The sequence below is a fragment of the Hylobates moloch genome, unplaced genomic scaffold, assembly GCF_009828535.3.
Source record: "Hylobates moloch isolate HMO894 unplaced genomic scaffold, HMol_V3 SCAFFOLD_13, whole genome shotgun sequence".
NCBI lineage: Eukaryota > Metazoa > Chordata > Mammalia > Primates > Hylobatidae > Hylobates > Hylobates moloch.
In genome coordinates, this window is record NW_026652288.1 from 2,976,915 (window position 1) to 2,996,785 (window position 19,871).

General features: G+C 47.0%; 1 protein-coding gene across 1 annotated transcript in view; it reads right to left on the reverse strand.

Moving 5' to 3' along the window:
• The window catches only part of EIPR1 (EARP complex and GARP complex interacting protein 1), a 178,740-nt gene that overhangs the window by 145,373 nt on the left and 13,496 nt on the right, over positions 1–19,871 (reverse strand). Inside the window, exons 2-3 of the mRNA XM_032172100.2 lie at positions 18,906–18,989; positions 2,565–2,697 (exon numbers count right to left, since the gene is read on the reverse strand). Of these exons, the coding sequence (XP_032027991.1) occupies positions 2,565–2,697; positions 18,906–18,989 (217 nt within the window). The remainder of the gene's footprint in view (positions 1–2,564; positions 2,698–18,905; positions 18,990–19,871) is intronic.

A 19,871-nucleotide genomic window follows, 5' to 3' on the forward strand; every position in this document is an offset into this window, starting at 1 on the left:
TATGGAAGCAGGGGCCGCAGTAACAAATGCCTGAAATGCGGGAGGAGCTCTGGATTTTGGCAGTGGGTAGAGGCTGGGAGGCTTTTGAGGAGCCACAGAAAAAACAGAGCTTGCCTGGAATATCCAGGGGGCAGAAAGGCCGTGCCGTGCAGGGCCATGGAGGCAGCTCCTGTTGTGCTGAGGCTGGTCCTGCACGCAGGGCATTTCCTGGTTCGGGGACAGGGCAAGGGTGGAGGAGAGGGCACACGGGGAAGACCTACACGATGGCGGAGTAACAACAAGCACAGCGTCTCCAGCCGGCAAAAAGTGCTGAAATGAAAAGCCTAACTGATATGGTTTGGGTCTGTGTCCCCACTCAAATCTCATCTCGAATTGTAATCCCCACATGTCCGGGGAGAAACCTGGTGGGAGACGACTGGATCACAGGGTGGATTTCCCCCTTGCTGTTCTTGTGACAGTGAGATCTGGTTGTTTGAAGGTGTGTGGCTCTTCCCACTTTGCTCTCTCTCTCCTGCTCCCTTGTGAAGAAGGCCCTGGCTTCCCCGTCACCCCCTACCGTGATTGTGCATTTCCTGAGGCTGCCCAGTCATGCTTCTTCTTAAGCCCGCAGAACTGTGTGTCCATTAAACCTCTTCATCAATTACCCAGTCCCAGGTAGTTCTTCATAGCAGTGCGAGAATGGACTAATACCCCGACTGTCAGGAGGGTGTGCCCCTAAGAAAAGGCCGAGGATGGGCCACACTGCATGTGGTTAAAGCCCTGGAAAGATCAGGAGGTCAGAGTGCAGGCCTAGGAAGGGCCTCTCAAGAAGCCAAGGAGGCACCTCACAGATCCTCTGGCAGAAGAGAGAGTGAAGGGTGAAGGCGGGGGTGAAGGGTCAAGGATGAAGGAGGCAGTCCCTTGGCCATCTTAGCAGGAGACCAAGGCAGAGAAGAGATCATCTCTAAAAGATCTGCAGTTAGGCTCTTGTCTGAGGAAGTGAAGCCTCAGGAAATCTACTGAAGACCCACAGATTCTTGAGAAATGTGTTTCTGCTGAGACACTGTCAGCTTGGACCAATCGGCACAGAGAGCAGACAAAACACAAGGAGGCTCTCGGACCCCCAACCTCCCGCTGGCAGGAGGGAGGTGCATAGCCACACTCAGCCACATGCCATGCTGCCCTCCATGTGGAAGGCAGGGCCCTCAGAGGACGGACATGGGGCAGCTGTGAAGTTAAAGTGGAAGAAGGGCTGGGAACAGTGGCTCACGTCGGTAATCCTAGCACTTTGGGATGCCAAGGCGGGCAGATCACCTGATGTCAAAAGTTCAAGACCAGCCTGGCCAACATGGTGAAACCCCGTCTCTACTAAAAATATAAAAATTAGCCAGGCATGGTGATGTGCACTTGTAATCCCAGCTACTCGGGAGGCTGAGGCAGGAGAATTGCTTGAACCCGGGAGGCAGAGGTTGCAGTAAGCCCAGATTGCACCACTGCACTCCAGCCTGGGCGACAGAGTGAGACTCTGTCAAGAAAAGAAAAGGAAAAGAAAAGGGAAGGGAAAGGAAAAGGAAGGGAAAAGGGAAAGGAAGGGAAAAGGGAAGGGAAGGGAAGGGAAAAGGGAAGGGAAGGGAAAAGGGAAAGGAAGGGAAAAGGGAAAGGAAGGGAAAAGGGAAAAGGGAAGGGAAAAGGCAACAGGGAAGGGAAGGGAAAAGGGAAGGGAGGGGAAGGGAAATATACACAGAACCCGGTGAAAGTGGAATTTTAGATCGGGACGTCCTGGTGGCTAGCCTGATACACGAGCCATGCAATCCCTACTCATCAATATTCTGAAGCCAGGGTATGAGAGGGAAGATCAGACAGAATGCATTAAAAGTATCTAAAAAGTCATTCAGCCTGTGGGACAAATGAAGGCAACATTTTAGAAACTACATATCAAAAACCACAAAGAATTTTTTCTGGCTTACATGGTAGAAAACGAGATCCCAGGAGGTATTTCTCCATAGAGCCAGAATTTAGAAAGTAGTCATTGACGATGACTGAACAAGGAGAACTGGGGAAGAGGGAGGCTCAGTTCAGCAATTCAGACATCTGCATTGACACAAACTAAGGTCCCAGAGCCCCAAGAGCCTAGATAGCCCAACAGCGGGCAGGAAGAAGCCTACGAGGCATATCACCAGTCAGCACGTGGGTGCATGGAACTGCCCTTACCAAAGAGGACTGGAAGACGGTCACCAAGACACTACAGGAAAGAGATGAATCCCTGCTGCTCCCCACAACGTACAGTTTCCACATCAGGACACCTGTGTCTGCCTCACCGGAAACTCCAGCACTGCACTCCCCTGACCAAGGGGTCAACGTTCCCAGAACAGCTGATTTCCAGCTTCAATTCTTAGAATCTTAAGATTCTAATAATTTCTGCAAACATCTACTCACAATATCATGGCTTCTCTGTGCATGCAACATCTTCATTAATGGCTAAATCTTTTCAGTCATGTGTCGACCCATTAGCAATACAAAACCAGTCTTAGGAAATACCTCCAGTTACCTCCAGTTAGCAAGTACCTTAGAAAAGCCGCACTTACTTCTGTTGTAGCAGGTCGCCAGCACACCTCTGTCTGCAGGGCTAGCGCTAATGTGCCAGATTTCACCCGCTTGATGGAGGAGGACATTTTTATTTATAATGTTGTTTTCATCGTCAAAATCTATGATGTGGATCTACAAATACAGGAAAAGAGCACATCAGGACCTCAAACACTTTCCTCAGTACCTTCATCAGACATCATGATTACAAAGAACAATCACATGCACATTTCATGACAGATACATCTTTAATTAATTGTTATTATGCCAACAGTATGTGCTTATATATTTAATTCTTACTGGACTCCTCTCCAAAGACAAGTTAGAAAATCCCTGTGGAGCATTTTTAAGATTGCAAGCTACGTACGACTGCCCTCTGGTCATATCCAGTCTTAAAGAAATAAGGCACCAAACGCTGTGTCCTCAAGTGGCTCTAAGACAGAGCCACTGTTGGTGTCAAGGCCAGAGCTGCCCAGGGCTGTCCATATCAGCAAGGTCCTCCCAGCCTGCTGCACGGCTGCTGGGGAGGGCAGGGGCGGCAGGGCACAACTGCCTAATTAGGTCTGGGACTGACCGCGCCTGGCCCACTCTGTCTATAGTGGGCAGAACTTCAGACATAAGTTAAGGTGGGAGAGAGTGAGAAAGGGCTGTATATTCACACACTTTTATCCTCTTTTCAAAAACAAATCCAACAGCCACTGGTGCCTATTATCTTACGATATTAAATAGTATAACATTTTAGCCACTACATAAGAAAGTTAAATATACTATCTCCATGCTTTCCAGGATAATTTTTAGAGGAATTAAAATGATTTCACATTTAATTTCTTGCCAATACCCAAGTCAATGAGAAAACATAATTCCTCTTTTAAAAGTAAATTTGAACTAAGAAAACATTCATGGGTCTGCACAAAAGATTTATATCCAAGTACGTTTACTATGGCATTGATTATTGAAATAAAAAAATTAGAAGTCACCTAAATGTTTAGTAATAGGAAACTGTTCAAATAAATTGCAGTATTTGATGGTAATATAGTATTATGACGCCATTCGTTGTACTGTAGACTACTCAGTGTCATGGAACAATGTAATATATGTCTTAGAAGAGAATACACAAAAGAAATCGTACGAATGCTACATCCTTTTGTTTTGTTTTGTTTTAAAAATGTACGCATGTCCAAACGAGAACTACCAGGTACCTGAGTGGTGTCTGGATGGTGGAATTATAGGTGGTTTTCCTTTACTTCTTTGTGCTTTATTTGCACTTTTAACATTTTTTGCCTAATTAGGTCTGGGACTGACTGTGCCTGGCGCACTCTGCAATACGTTTGCAATCTAACATTAGATGCCACTTTTAAACTGTCTCCACCATACGCATTAGCACCTACACATCACCCAGATCTCAGACGGCCCTTTCATTATTTCCACCTGCTCCTCTCAGGGTCTGATATGGCTTGGATCTGTGTCCCGTCCAAATCTCACGTCAAATTGTAATCCCAATGTCGGACGTGAGGCCTGGCGGGAGGTGACTGGATCATGGGGGAAGGGCCTTCACGAATGGGTTAGCACCATCCTACCGTCTTCACGATAGTGAATTTTCCTGAGACCTGGTCATTTAAAAGTGAGTGGCATGGGCTGGGCGCGGTGGCTCACGCCTGCAATTGTAGCACTTTGGGAAGCCGAGGTGGGCGGGTCACCTGAGGTCAGGAGTTTGAGACCATCCTGGCTAACATGGTGAAACCCTGTTTCTACTAAAAATATAAAAATTAGCCAGGCGTGGTGGCGGGCACCTGTAGTCCCAGCTACTGGGGAGGCTGAGGCAGGAGAATGGCGTGAACCCGGGAGGCGGAGCTTGCAGTGAGCCGAGATTGCGCCACTGCACTCCAGCCTGGGCGACAGAGTGAGACTCCGTCTCCACAACAACAACAAAATACAGTGAGTGGCATCCTCCCCCTCCTTGCTCCTGCCTCCGCCATGTGAGGCGGCTGCTCCCTCTTTGCCTTCCACCATGATTGGAAGTTTCCTGAGGCCTCTCCAGAAGCAGATGCTGCTGTTTCCTGAACAGCTCCAGAAATGTGAGCCAATAAAACCTCTGTTCTTTATCAATGACCCAGTATCAGCTATTTCTTACTAGCAGTATGAGAACGAACTAATACAAGGTGACCCCAAGGAGTCATTCTGGATTTGCTCAGGGTGGAATTCACACCTGGCCAGTGCCCAGAGCCATGTGAGCTGAACCACCATCTCCCAGGAGTAGAGCAGGCCGCCAGCACCGGGTCCTGGGGCCAAGGAGAAGCCAGCTATGGCCGGTTTGCCCACTGCAGAGCAGCAGCTCAGGGAGCATGCGCGCCCGCCCTTTCCATTCAGGGCCACTGAAGTTTCCACAGCAGGTTCAGAAACATTCCCAGTGAACAGCTTCCAATTACAAATCACACATCTAAGAACCAGAGAAACGAACACAGCACTTGTTTTTGTAAGTGAAAATCTGTTGTACTCTTTTTCCTTTCCACACCCAAGGGAAGCTTACCTATGAGCAGTTTTTTCTTCTGTGGACCTGTTACACATTTTATAATATCTTATTAATTATTAAATGATTAGTAAGTGATATTCAGAAAAACAGTTGGCAGAAATACATATGTCCTATGACGCCACATCTCTACAATTGGGGATAAACCCTACAAACACCAAAGAAAAGGCAAGTGCAAGAATTTTCACAGCAGATGTATTTGTGATAGCCAAGGCAGTAAACATCTCAGATGTCCATCAACAACAGAATGGGTAGGCCAGGCGCGGTGGCTCACACCTGTAATCCCAGCACTTTGGGAAGCCAAGGCGGGTAAATCACCTGAGGTCAGGAGTTGAAGACCAGCCTGGCCAATATGGTGAAACCCCGTCTCTACTAAAAATATAAAAATTAGCCGGGCGTAGTGGTAGGCATCTATAATCTCAGCTACTTGGGGGACTGAGGCAGGAGAATCACTTGAAGCCGGGAGGGGGAGGTTGCAGTGAGCCGAGATCACGCCACTGCACTCCAGCCTGGGTGACAGTGAGACTCTGTCTCAAAAACAAAACAAAACAAAACAAAAAACAAACAAACAAAAAACTCCACAATAGAATAGGTAAATCAGTTGTGGTATATTCACAAATGCAATTCTTACAGTAATGACAAGTAACAACAACACACGCACAGACGATGCTGAGTGAGAAAAATCAGACACGAGAAAGAGCACCTTGTGCGATTACCTCAGGCAAAACCAACTGAGGTAACGACAGAGACCACTCACCGCAGGCCTGGAGTTGGCCCAGACTCCAGGAATCTGAGGGGACTGCTGGGGTGCCCTTCACGGCAGTGACACGGGTGCACGTGGGTGTGGGTGCGTGTGCACGCAGGTGTGCACCTGTGTGTGGGAGCATGGGTACACAGTCTATGCATGTATGTGTGCAGGTGTGTGTGGGAGTATGGATACGTGGTCTATGCGTGTATGTGTGCGGGTGTGGGTGTGGGGGAGGTGCAGCTGTGTAGGGAGGGGGTGTGAGTGTGAGGCAGGTGCAGGTGTGTATGTAAGGGTGTGTGTGTCTGTGGGTACATGGATATGGTGGATGTACATGGGTGTGAATGTGCATGTATGTGTGGGTGTGAGGCAGGTGCAGGCGTGTGGGAGGTGCGTGGGAGGGTGTGGGTGTGTGGTGGGTACGTGGGTGTGGGGAACCAGTGCATGCATGTGTAAAGATGCCCCCGGTAGCATATTCTGGATGCATGCACTTGGATGCACGTTAAGTTATAGTTATATCTGACAGGCAGAAATGCATTAGAATAAAAACTAGTAACAAATACATGAAGAAAATTTATTCTTTATTATAACCAATGACTTAAAAATTTAAAAATGAGAATTTCATCATACCAATTAATATTTATTATATTAGCCAACTTTTTCTAAGTGATGGCAACCAATACAGGGAATTCTATGATAGAATTGGTCCACATTAAAACTTGTCCAATTCTTTTAGAAGATTTGTTATAATATGTAAATAAGAACTACATAAATGTTGAAACTGAAACAATAATTTGATTTTGTGAAATCTGCCCCGAAGAATAAATGAACAAAAAAAGGTGTATTATGAAATGTTATATAGCTTTAAAAGTTATGATTAAGAGCAATTATTAATACCAAAAATGTTATAAGGGTATTACATTTTAAAAGCAGGCTATAAAATGGCATGTGATTATATAATACCATCACACAGGAACACAGACCACAAGGTGATATAGAAAATTAGAAGTAATATTTGTGTTGCTAGGGAATTTTTTTTCCTCAGTATTTTTCACATTTCCTACTTATCAGGAAATCCATTAGCACTGAAAAAAGGGATGCACTTAAATGTACTACTTTCCAAATCTGCTCCTCTGAAATGCACCAGGGCAGCAGGCACAGCTGGAGTCCTTCTGGGCGTATCTTCAGGACAGTGCCGCGGCGCGGCCCCCAAGCTGGCCCCTCGGCCTGGCTGTAGGTCTCAGCAGACCCTCTCTCCTAGTCTCCTGCCTCCCCACAGGCTCTGCCTCCACCTGGGCCCGCCTTTCTTCCCATACAGCTGTTTTCCTTCTTGTGAAGACACAAGGCACAGCTTTCCAATGGGACTCAGCTCCTGGATGCACACATCTGCTCTAGGTTCACCTCTTCCAGCCAGCAAGCACACACAGGGCAGAGGGGGACGAATGTCTCCTCATCTGGTATGCTGCAATAGAAATGGCCTTTAACCTTCATTGCTAAGCCTGATGAGTCTTATTTATGGTTGATTCATAGAGCAGTGCAAGTACACATCTTCACGAACTGTTTTAACTCGGGGCTGTTCAAACAGGATGCCATCAACCACCATGAGCAAAAATAAAGTAATGGCTGAAATTTATATTGCATCAGGCACTATGTGAAGAATTTTATACACTTTAGTGCCTTAATCCTTAAAACAGCCCTATAAATATATTACTATTAACCACAATCTACAGGTGAAAAGACCGAGGCTTGAAGAGTGGAGGGCCTGGGCTCCTCCAGTTGGACACGGCACAGCCGGGCCTACGGGAGCCCCTGGTCCTGGCGTGTGAGCTCTGCAGCCCTGCTGCCTGCCCTGTGGATGCGCTCTGCAGGGCGGCAGCAAGCCAGAGTGAGAGGCAGCTCCCAGCTGGAAGGAAGAACCAGTAGCCCAACTCTCTGTTCTCAGGGCATCACCCTACACCCAGCTCACCTGAAAGTATAAACAACTGTTTTGTTGAATAAACATATGCAGGTACAGGCCAGCTCCGAAAACAAGTAATGCGCCGTAACTAAGGTGAGTGCAAAAGGTTACCAGGGCCCAAAAGAAAGACCCATTAACACCAGCTAGGCAGGTCCGCAAAGACGGTCGCCCTGTGAGCAGTACTTAAATGTTACTTTAAACTTTTCACACCACATTAGATTTAATTTTTAAAAATTTAAATTTTTTAATCGTTTGTAATAAAGATCAAACTCATATATTTTGAATCATCATTAAAATTTTTAAAGTTGATTTTACCAGTGCTGGGCTAAGGCTATAGATGACACTGTAAAGATTTAGAATAAAGAGTTATAAAAATTTATTAGGAAGTCCGTAAAGATGAACTTAATCACCTCTCCCTCCTTTTCTGGAAGAATCGGGGCTTGGAGAGAAATGCTGTGTGGCCACAGCCCAGGGCCAGGCCGCCAAGCACAGAGCCGCGGGGCCCGGCCGCCAAGCACAAAGCCGCGGGGCCGGGCTGCTGAGTACAGAGCTGAGGCCGTCGTGCTGTCCATTTCATCTGCGCTTCTAAACTGAAAGTTTAAAAACTCTTGAGAATTGGAAAAAAAAAAAAAAAAAAAAAAAGGGGCCAGGCACGGTGGCTCACACTTGTGATCCCAGCACTTTACAGGCCTGAGGCAGGAGGATGGCTTGAGCCCAGGAGGTCAAGACCAGCCCGGGCAACACGGCAAGATCCCATCTCTACAGAAAAAAATAAAAATAAAAAATACCACACATAAATAAGATTGGATATTAAAAAATCAAGAGCTACCCGCCTAGGGAAAGTGAATGATCCAATGGTTTCCCCAGAGGCAAGAGATTTCCTCGGCCACTGATGGCAAACCCCCCTGTTCTCACCCTGGACGGCCACCAGGCAGACGACAGGAGATGCTGTCCCTGCCATGTCATCCATTACTAAAACCCACCTGCCCAATGGCAATTCCTTAAGAGTTATGCAGAATACTGAATACTGCCTGGGACCAGATCCTGGACAGGACAAGCCATGGGCCCATATCGCTGGTTTTCTTTACCCCTGGTTACAGCAAGTGACTCTGAAAACACGGTTTCTACTCTAGTCGGCTTCACACTTCAGCTCGGTGCTGATATGAACGTGACCTGCCAATCAGGAGAGCTGGTTTTTTCATTTGGATTCTGCCATTCCTGGCTGTGTGACCCTGGGCAAGCCACTAACCCTTTCTGGGCTCTTTGCATATCTGGGCCCTTCTCAGCATTTGTACATTTAGGAAACTACATCTCTAAGATCCCTTTGTTCTAATAGAAACATATACTGGTTCTTTTTTTTTGAGACAGAGTCTCACTCTATCTCCCAGGCTGGAGTCCAGTGGTGCGATCTCGGCTCACTGCATCCTCCACCTCCCCAGTTCAAATGATTCTCCTGCCTCAGCCTCCTGAGTAGTTGCAACTACAGGCAGGCACCACCACACCCAGCTAATTTTTGTATTTTTAGTAGATAGGGGGTTTCACCATATTCACCAGGCCAGGCTGGTCTTGAACTTCTGACCTTGTGATCTGCCTGCCTGGGCCTCCCAAAGTGCTGGGATTACAGGCATGAGCCACCACACTTGGCCAAAACACATACTGGTCCTTTAGCTAAGAACGTAAATGGTAAGTAATAGAGTTATTAAGTATGTTAACAGCTTTTCCAGTGCTTATGAGCCCTATACAATAAACCACCATTTCCCTAAACATATTAATACTTCTTTCTTAGGCAATTAAAGCATAGGCTATTAATAGCCCTTGCCCGTGAAGCCCAAACAGTACACTTGGCAGTGGGAGAGAAAAAAGACTCCACATTCCAGAAGCTCCCTGTGCCCCAGGAGCACGTTGCTCCGAATTGTGCAGAAGGTGACGCAGCCTGTGTAGTGTGTGGTCAAGGGCGCAGGGGAGGCTGGAACCTAACTGGGTCACTGGAATGCCACCAGCTGCCTCTGGTAGCAGAGAACAGGGCTGAAGTACGGACTCTTCCTTCCAGTGGGGAGCTGCCTCTCACTCTAAAAATCAGAAAGACATAAGTAGAACTCTGTAAAAAAAAAAAAAAAAAAAAAAAAAAATTACTGGGGCATAATCAATATAGTGAGACCAGGCCAGGTGCAGTGGCTCACACCTATAATCCCAGAACTTTGGGACTGTGGATCACCTGAGATGGTGAGGTGGGTGGATCAACTGAGGTCAGGAGTTCAAGACTAGCCTGGCCAACATGGTGAAACCCCGTCTCTACTAAAAATATAAAAATTAGCCAGGCATGGTGGTGCACGCCTGTGATCCCCACTATCCAGGAGGCTGAGGCAGGAGAATCGCTTGAACCTGGGAGGCAGAGGTTGCAGTGAGATGAGGTCACACCACTGCACTCCAGCCTGGGCAATAAAGCGAGACTCGGTCTCAAAAAAAATCAAAAAAAAGAAAGAAAAATATGTATATATATATAGTGAGACCAAAATTCTCAGAAAGCAAAGTGGGGTACAATTCACAGAGGAAAATAAAAAAGAAAGTGCACAGTGGGAGGTGGCACCGTGGCACTACACTTCTGTTTCTCTTTACATGGATGCACATGTAGGAAGGGAATGCGGCCCCAGGGCACCACGCTCATCTTTCCCTAGATCTAGCTTGGTGCACACATAAGAGGGAAATAGGGCACCATGTTAATCTTTCCCTTGGTTTATACTGGTGCACACGTATGACTTGCTCCTGGTACAGAAGTCCAATGAAAACCACCACCACCACCGTGCCAGAGAAATGCATTAAGGAAACCCTTATGAAACAGACGACTGCGGAAACCCTAGGATCCAGAGTCCACACCACTTCTCCCAGCAAGTTTTGTTCATTTGAAGCAGTGACAGACACCCTACCCACCCCCCACACCCCACAAACCGAGCATAGGCCCGTGCGGGAGGGCCACCACCTGGGAGCTGGCCCAAGGGCGGCAGCAGGGCTCATGGGAGATTCTGGGCATTGACTCCTTGTGACTCTGGTGGGACAGATGAAACTGGCTGTGGGTTTTGACCCAATGCTCGTTGATATGGACACCAGGGAATCTGATGGAATTTGCAGCAAAATCCCGGAAGTGGATGGCCAGGCATGGGGTTTCTGGATAGCATGACTTCTCTAGACAGAAACAAAGCCAATGTTTGTCTGAAAATGTAATAGATGCCCAACAGGACATCACAAGATTTACTTGTGAAAAGTGAGTATGTTTGCTGCAGTAGAACTAATTATTACAAAAGTCTGTGACTTTCCTTAAAATATATCCATCCAACAACCTGCTCAACACCAGGCATCGAAAGGACACAGCAGTGAACGGTCCTTGGCCTCAAAATATGTGTCAGGGATGGCAAAGTGTCAGGGAATTTGGAGAAAAATAAATACACAATAGAAGTAACAGGAATCCTATAACGTGAAGACTTATATTCGAGGCATGCATACACAAGGACAGACAAGAGTAGAGAAAAGGCATCAATTAGTTCCAGCTCAGGAATTGAAAAGGGGGCAGAAAAGGAAAGACTTCACGGAAAAGACGACAGAGGCTGTTTGTAGGAGACATCGGGACTCAAAAACCTTGGACAAAAATCATAAATTTCTCCTCAAACCCAAAGAGCCCTTCCAGCTGAACACTTGCAGGAATGTCACCTGATATAGTTTGGAAATTTGTCCCTATTGAAATCTCATGTTGAATTGTAATCCCCAGTGCTGGAGGCAGGGCCTGGTGGGAGGTGTTTAGATCCTGGGGGCGGATCCCTCATGGCTGGGTGCTGTCTTCGTGATAGTGAGTTCTTCTGATATCTGGCCATTGAAGCGTGTGGCACTCCCCCTCACTCTTTGCTCCCGCCCTCGCCATGTGATGTGCCTGCTCCCACTTCACCTTCCGCCATGACTGGAAGCTTCCCGAGGCCGTCGCAGAAGCAGATGCCGGAGCCATGCTTCCTGTACGGCCTGCAGAACCATTAAACCTCTCTTCTTCATGAATTACCCAGTCTCGGGTATTTCTACATAGCAATGCAAGAATGGCCTAATACACCAACAGACCTGAGGGTGTGATACAGTTTGACTATGTCCCCACCCAAATCTCATCTTGAATTCCCATGTGTTATGGGACAAACCTGGCGGGAGATAATCGAATCATGGGGACAGTTCTTTCCTGCGCTGTTCTCCTAATAGTGAATAAGTCTCATGAGATCTGATGGTTTTATAAGGTGGAGTTTCCCTGCACAAGCTCTCTCTTTGCCTGCCGCCATCCATGTAAGATGTGACTTGCTCCTCCTTGCCTTCCACCATGATTGTGAGGCCTCCCCAGCCATGTGGAACTGTGAGTCCATTAAACCTCTTTTTCTTTCCAGTCTCGGGTATGTCTTTATCAGCAGCATGAAAACAGACTGATACAGGGTCAAACCGATTTTTCAAGAGTGAGGGAAAAGGGGAATATCAGAGAGCACTTTACATGTTAGATCTTAAGACTCACTGAACTTGAAAGCTGGAAAGAACCAATTAAAGAATTTCCGAGTATGGCAGACCATCTAGGGATGTACCCTAAAAATACAGGACCCCTGAAGATGGAGCTCACACTGAAGACAGTAAGAAACAGAAATGCGAGTCAGGGATGCTTAGTGACAGGCTGGAGCATCTGGATCAGGCCTCATCGAAAGGAAGCCAGGCTACCCTGTGATGCTTCAGTGATCCTGGGCAACCAGGTCCTTTTACCATTAGAGGAAGAGAGAAGGGTGAGGGAGGAAACAGCAGGAGCACTGGGGAAGAAATCAAGGCTCAGTTAGTCTAGAACGGGGCTGGGAATCTGAATGCTGACCAAGCGCCCTGGTGATTCTGAGTACAGGTGAGAACAGGACTTGCAGGCACGGGGGCTGCAGGAACAAAGCTGTCACAAATCAAAACAGATGCAGAACCAGATGCAGAACCACGCAGCTGAGCTGAGAAACTAAGACGTTACCCAGGGGAGGAAATGAGCTGCTCTGTCACTGCCCTTCTGTGACATCAGTCTTTTCACTGACGAGGGTCCCAGCCACTGGGGCAATGCTTCCATGTTAGAAGAGGCAAAGCCGGTCCTCTTTGTCACCATGGCACTCCCAGAGGTCTCCAGAGGAAGACTAAGACTCATCTCTTATCTACATGAGAAAGAGGGGGGTACCAATACACAGGGAGAGTCTGTGGGAAACGCAGAAGCACTTACAGACCTCAGGTCGCGGTTCCTCATCCCTGCCCATGCTAAGCCATGAGCACACCCCCCAGGAAGAACTCCAGCTCCTCCTCAAAGGAGAACCCCAGAAAGCGAGCAAGGACCCCAGAAATCCTTGTCCCGCCTAAGCACGGGGAGCTATGACAGAGTCCTGTCCCACAGGAGGAAACAGACACAAATCAGTTCGTCCCTCAGAGGAAAGTCAGCAACTGTGACAGTCCCCACGTTTTCAGAAAGACAGCACAGCTGCATTATGGAGTAGCGATGCAGGTACCGGGCATTTTCCAGGGAATTAATGACTGAGAGGAGCGAGGGCCTGAGGCAACGCCAGGAGCCATTAACCCTTCCCAGCCACCACTCGCCAGGAGAGCTGGAGCTCCAGAGCGAGGGACGGGGGCTTCCGACTGTGCAGGAGGAGGCCAGACTCTATTGTCACAGAAGGCAGGGGCAGGGCTGCAGTCCACAGCCAGTGGAGCACTTCCCGGCGTCTCTCCTGGTCTGTGCAGATGCGCACAGGCGGGCTGCTCGCAGCTGGAACCATGGGGCCCAGGCTGTTCAGGGTGGAGCTGTCCTGATTTTCAGGACATCTCACCCCACAGAGACACGGCATGGCAACAGCACGGGTGCACTCTTTCCACGTGTGTCTGCACAAAACTGTACACTTCAGGTGCAAGAGCATATCCATGGCACATGCCTCAGAGCTGAACTGCAAATTCAAAGGAGAGGGAAGCGAGCAGAGAGAGGCAGACGTGCAGGTTTCAGTCCCAATTCTGCCACGCACCAGCTACACACTGCGTGGGGCCACCTGCCTCACCAGAAAACGTGTTCTGCTGAGTGAGGCAGCAGGTGGGAAGCAGCCCTAACCGGCCCTGCTCCACGACCAGCTGCCTCCTCCAGCCACTCACCCACCTCCCCGACTCCACAACCTCAGCCAACTGTGAGCCCTGGGAAGAGTGTGAGGGCAGGGCCTGCTTTACTGATCTCAGTGCCAGCACCGCCCACACAGCCGGCTCCGGGGAGGCTCCAAACAGATCCAGGGCAAACAGCAGCCAAAGAACTGCACAATACCACCACAAGACGGGGACAAGGAGGACACTGGGAGACCGGGACAGGGAGGACACCATGAGACAGGGACAGGGAGCACGCCGGGAGATGGGGACAGGGAGGACGCCGGGAGACGGGGACAGGGAGGACGCCGGGAGACGGGGACAGGGAGGACGCCGGGAGACGGGGACAGGGAGGACGCCGGGAGACGGGGACAGGGAGGACGCCGGGAGACGGGGACAGGGAGGACGCCGGGAGACGGGGACAGGGAGGACGCTGGGAGACGGGGACAGGGAGGAAGCTGGGAGACGGGGACAGGGAGGACGCTGCCAGACAGGGCCAGGAAGCACACCGCAAGATGGGGACACAGAGAATACTGTGAGATGGTGTATTAGTCTGTTCTCATACTGCTATAAAGAACTACCTGAGGCTGGGTACGGTGGCTCATGCCTGTAATCCCAACACTTTGGGAGGCCAAGGCGGGGGGATCACCTGAAGTCAGGAGTTTGAGACCAGCCTGGTAAACATGACAAAACTCTGTCTCTACTAAAAATACAAAAATTAGCTGAGCATGGTAGCCTGTGCCTGTAATCACTTGGGAGCCTGAGGCAGGAGAATCGCTTGAACCTGGGAGGCAGAGGTTGCAGTGAGCCGAGATCACGCCACTGCACTCCAGCCTGGGTGAGAGAGTAAGACTGTCTTAAAAAAAAAAAAAAAACAACAACAACAACAACTACCTGATACTTGATACTGGGTAGTTTATAAAGAAAAGAGGTTTAATTGACTCACAGTCCCACAGGCTGTACAGGGGACATGGCTGGATAGGTCTAAGGCAACTTACAATCACAGCAGACGGGTGAATGGGAAGCAGGCATATCTTCACATTGCGACAGGAGAGAGCATGAAGGGGGATGTGCCACACCCTTTCAAACAATCAGACCTGTGATAACTCACTCACTGTCACGAGAACATCAAGGGGGGAATCCACGCCCATGATCCAATCACCTCTAACCAGGTCCCTCCCTCAAAACTGGGGATTACAATTTAACATGAGATTTGGGTGCAGACACAGGGCCAAACTATACCAGATGGTAATACTAATAGTACTATGAATATCTGCTTGTCCATTTCACCATTTCACTAAACACTGAACTCAGGACACGAATATCTGTTTAGTTTTTGTGTACCCAGCACATAAAAAAGAGGCATTAAAGAGTTCCGTAAATCTACGAAGTAAGCATTTGTTGAGTGGATGAATGAATGAACAGCTCAACAATGTCACATGCCTTTACCAGAAACAGAAAGACAAAACCAGCAAGTCAAAAACACAGCTTCATACCTATCATATGGATTCACACACAGACAACTGCAGGCAAGTGTGGAGATACATGAGGTGTGTAATAAAACATACTGTTGACTCAAAAAAATAAGATCCTGGGAAACTAACCTGGGTAATTATCAGGAACTCTTCAATTTAGAAGAAAGGAAACAGAAAAACTGGAAAGCTTCTTTAAAATAATTAATTGAATGTTACTTCGTTCCAAAAAAAAAAACAAATTAAGGCAGATTAGAACACTTTCTGTCATTTTGGGCAATTCATTCTTTTGGGTTTTTTTGTTTGTTTGTTTGTTTGTTTTGAGACAGAGTCGCTCTGTCACCCAGGCTGGAGTGCAGTGGTGCGATCTCAGCTCACCGCAACCTCCACCTTCCCAGTTGTCAAACAATTCTCCTGCCTCAGCCTTCCAAGTAGCTGGGATTACAGGTGCCTGCCACCACACCCAGCTAATTTTTGTATTTTTAGTAGAGACAGGGTTTCATCATGTTAGCCAGGCTGGTCTTGAACTCTTCACCTCAAGTGATCCACTCACCTTGGCCTCCCAAAGTGCTGGGACTACAGGTGTCAGCCACCACACCTGGCCTCTTTTTATTTCTTCTATTTTGATAACTTTGGTACCAGTGGTTCTTCATTAATGTCATTACCAAATGGAAATGCCATTACTGCATTCTGGCTAAGAGCAGGTACATAGTAATTTGCTCATAACTATCATGCGTTCCATGGCCCCATTTTGTGTTCAATTCCTGGGTTTCTGCTGGCTTCTGCTTCCTGGAGCTGCATTTGGAAGGCAGACTGGCATGCCCCCCATCCTATCTCTGTGCCACTGTCGCCCATGTGGGTTTTACTCCCCAACTCCCCTGTAGGCACCATCCCTGAAACCACAGGCCATCTTCATGGTGGGTCCTCCTTCCCTTTCAGGTGGCCATTGGTAACTATTTTTATAAATAAGTAATTCCCTTCTCATATTTTTGCCAGTAGAAAAGTAACGCACATACATATATATACATTCTGAAACCAAACATTAGAAAGAAAAGAATTTTACATCCTGAATAGACGTTGCCCCCACCTTGTCCCAATCTGAGGTTTTGCTTTCTCAGGTTTCAGTTACCTGTGGTCAAGTGTAGTACAAAAATATTAAATGAAAAATTCCAGAAATAAGCAATTCATAAGTTTAAATCACACCCCATTCTGAGTAGTGCAGTGAAGTCTGGAGCCGTCCCACTCCATCCCACCCGAAACATGAGTCATCCCTTTGATCAGCATATCCATGCTACAGAAGCGACCTGCCCCTGAGCCATCCACACGGTCTGTTCCTGACACCTTTGATCAGCATATCCATGCTACAGAAGCGACCTGCCCCTGAGCCACCCACACGGTCTGTTCCTGACACCTTTGATCAGCATATCCATGCTACAGAAGCGACCTGCCCCTGAGCCACACACACGGTCTGTTCCTGACATCCAACCATCAACACCGTATGGCTTGATGATCTGGATCACCCAAAACAGATACTCCTGCTTCTGACATATCCTCAGAAGGTCAATAATAGCCTAACGCTACATCACAGTGCCTATGTCATTCCCCTCACTTCATCTCATCATGCAGGCCTTATACTATTGCACGTCTTCTCAAGAGAAAGGGTGAGTGGCCGGGCGCAGTGGCTCACGCCTGTAATCCCAGCACTTTGGGAGGCTGAGGCCGGCGGATAACCTGAGGTCAGGAGTTGGAGACCAGCCTGGCCAACATGGTGAAACCCCATCTCTACTAAAAATACAAAAATTAGCTAGGCGTGGTGGTGTATGCCTGTAATCCCAGCCACTCAGGAGGCTGAGGCAGGAGAATCACTTCAACCTGGGAGGCGGAGGTTGCAGTGAGCTGAGATCGTGCCATTGCACTCTAGCCTGGGCAACAGAGTGAAACTCTGTCCCAAAAAAAAAAAAAAAAAAAAAACACTAGAGGAAGGGTGAGTATAGTACAGTAAGGTGTTCTGAGAGACAGAGACCACATTCATATAACTTTCATAACCAATAATCATTGTTCTTTTTATTAGTTATGTTGTTAATCTTTTGTTGTGCCTAATTTATACCTTAAACTTTACCTATATGTAAGTATAGGAAAAAAACATGTTATGTTTAGGGTTCAGTACTCGCCAAGGTTTCCTGGCATCCGCTGCGTGGTCTTGGAACACATGCCCTGTGAATAGCATCTGAAGATAACCCTTGGCTCCATTTTTAGTGCTTTTTGGCCTATTTTCTTCCAGTCTTTATTCTAAGGAGAGATTCAATTGTGCACTTTGCTTTTTTACAACACGTTGATCATACTGTAAACACAATTTTAACATCCCACCGAATCATCTAACGATTCTTAAGTTGTCATGTTTCTTTGGAGTCTGTAACTTTTAATGAGTGTAATAACGGAATACTATTCACTGTGAGTAATCAGATTAAGCCTGAGGGAAGTGTATGAATCTGCCATTACAAATGGCAACTTCATATTGTTCAACCTGACATTCACACATTTTGATATTCTGATTGCTTGTAAGTTTTTATAAGTATCATTATAATTAATATTCTTTGTGTATAATGATTTTTCCTAGGTTTGGGATACAGGAATTACAGATTGAGTACATAAACATTTATTTATGAAGCTCTAAGGATATATCACTGAATTAGTTGCCAATGACTATGCCGACTTTAAATCTTTATTGACATACGAGAGCCTATCCAGGCCAGCGTATTCTTCGACAGCTATTTGAATGCCATTTCCCCTGTGTGATCAGATAAGCTGGACAGAAGCCCTAGACCGTGTCTGACATGGCCTCCTGCACATTTTCCCACTGTCAAAGACAATGCACATCTTTGCAATCACCACAGCATCTCATTTTAATCTCCACTTTAGCAATGAAGAAAACGGAGTCCAGCAAGGCGAATCCATGTGCTCAAGGTCACATGGTTACTGCCAGGCCATGAACCGTATCCAGATCTCCTGAGTGTCCACTACAGTGGCCAGAACAGCAAAAGGGTTCCATCTGTATCTCTGCCTGGATCAAGTGGCAGTGACAGATCAAGTGGCCTGGGTCAAGTGGGGATGAGGTTGTGACCCAGCCCACATTCACCTAGAAAGAGTTCTACAAGCAATTAAAGAAGTAATCCACAGGCCCAAGAAGAAGGGGTAATGGTGACCACATATCCTTGCATCTCAATTGCTCATAAAGCCAAATCTATATAACCACAAGAGCCAGACAAGACTATGAAAGTCATGCCAAACAGAGGAAGTTTAAATTACTGAACACAATCAATAATATAGACGGATAATATTCTTTGATTTGAAGATAGACTTAAATCCAAATGAAAGTTTTATTTTGTTTATGTGGCATTAATTTCTCAAATGTTGCTGGAAAATCAGAGCAAAACGGTTATAAAACTAAGAATAGGCTTAGTAATTATCATGTATACATTTGTCAAAAATAGTTACCTGATTATCATATTTAAGAGACTGTGTCCCAACCAAAAACCGAATGGCATCTGTTTCTGCAGTTTGAGGTGTTAAGGCACGTGCCTGCAGGAGGGAAGAAAAATACATGCACATTTATGAAGTTAGATTTAATACAGATTAAAAAGGCAGTTTATCTCATCTACTGTTGATAAAGTACAAATTAGTACAGTGTCTGGAAAGCAATTTAGAAATACGTATTAAAAGCCTTCGACTTTTGCATACTTTCAACACAATTCCACTTCAAATTTGCATACGGAAATCACAGTAAATGGGTACAAAATTAAGCAATAAAGATGTAAATTATCTACACATCAATGTTTAAATTATTTTTTAGTAAAACTATTATTTCAACAGTAAAAGACTGGTTAAACAAATTATACTTCAACAATACAGCAGAAAATAGCTTCCAGCAATAGCAGAGTAGGGGGTTTAAACCAACTCTTCTGCAGATAACAACTAGAAAAACTAAAGGAATAACCTGAATCTGTTTCACAGCCTCAGAGAACTACCAAGGCAACGAAGAAATGCCAAGATCCAGGACAGGAGGAAGCCTAGCGGCGAAGCCCAGCACCTGGTCACTCTTCACCTAAAGGCACCTGCCAGTCTGGAAAGCCTGGCTGATACGATGATGCTGACGAGAGCTTTGACAGACTTGTGGAGCTCAGGGCACAAAAACCCGAGCTCAGGGCCCACCCGGGAGAAGAGCCTGTAAAGCACTAACCCCACCGGTGTACAGCCCAGGAGTAAAGGCAAATGAGAATCAGACCAACCTGCACAGGCTAAAGCTCCAAGTCATCTCAATCCTGATTGGAGCAGGCCAGTGCTCTTAGGCTAGCCAGCCTCCTGCCAGAAGTCAATCCTCTGGGGGAAGATAACATCCCAAGTCTCTAAAATCTGACACCGAAAAATGTTCAACATTTAATCAAAAACAGCCAGTCATAAGGC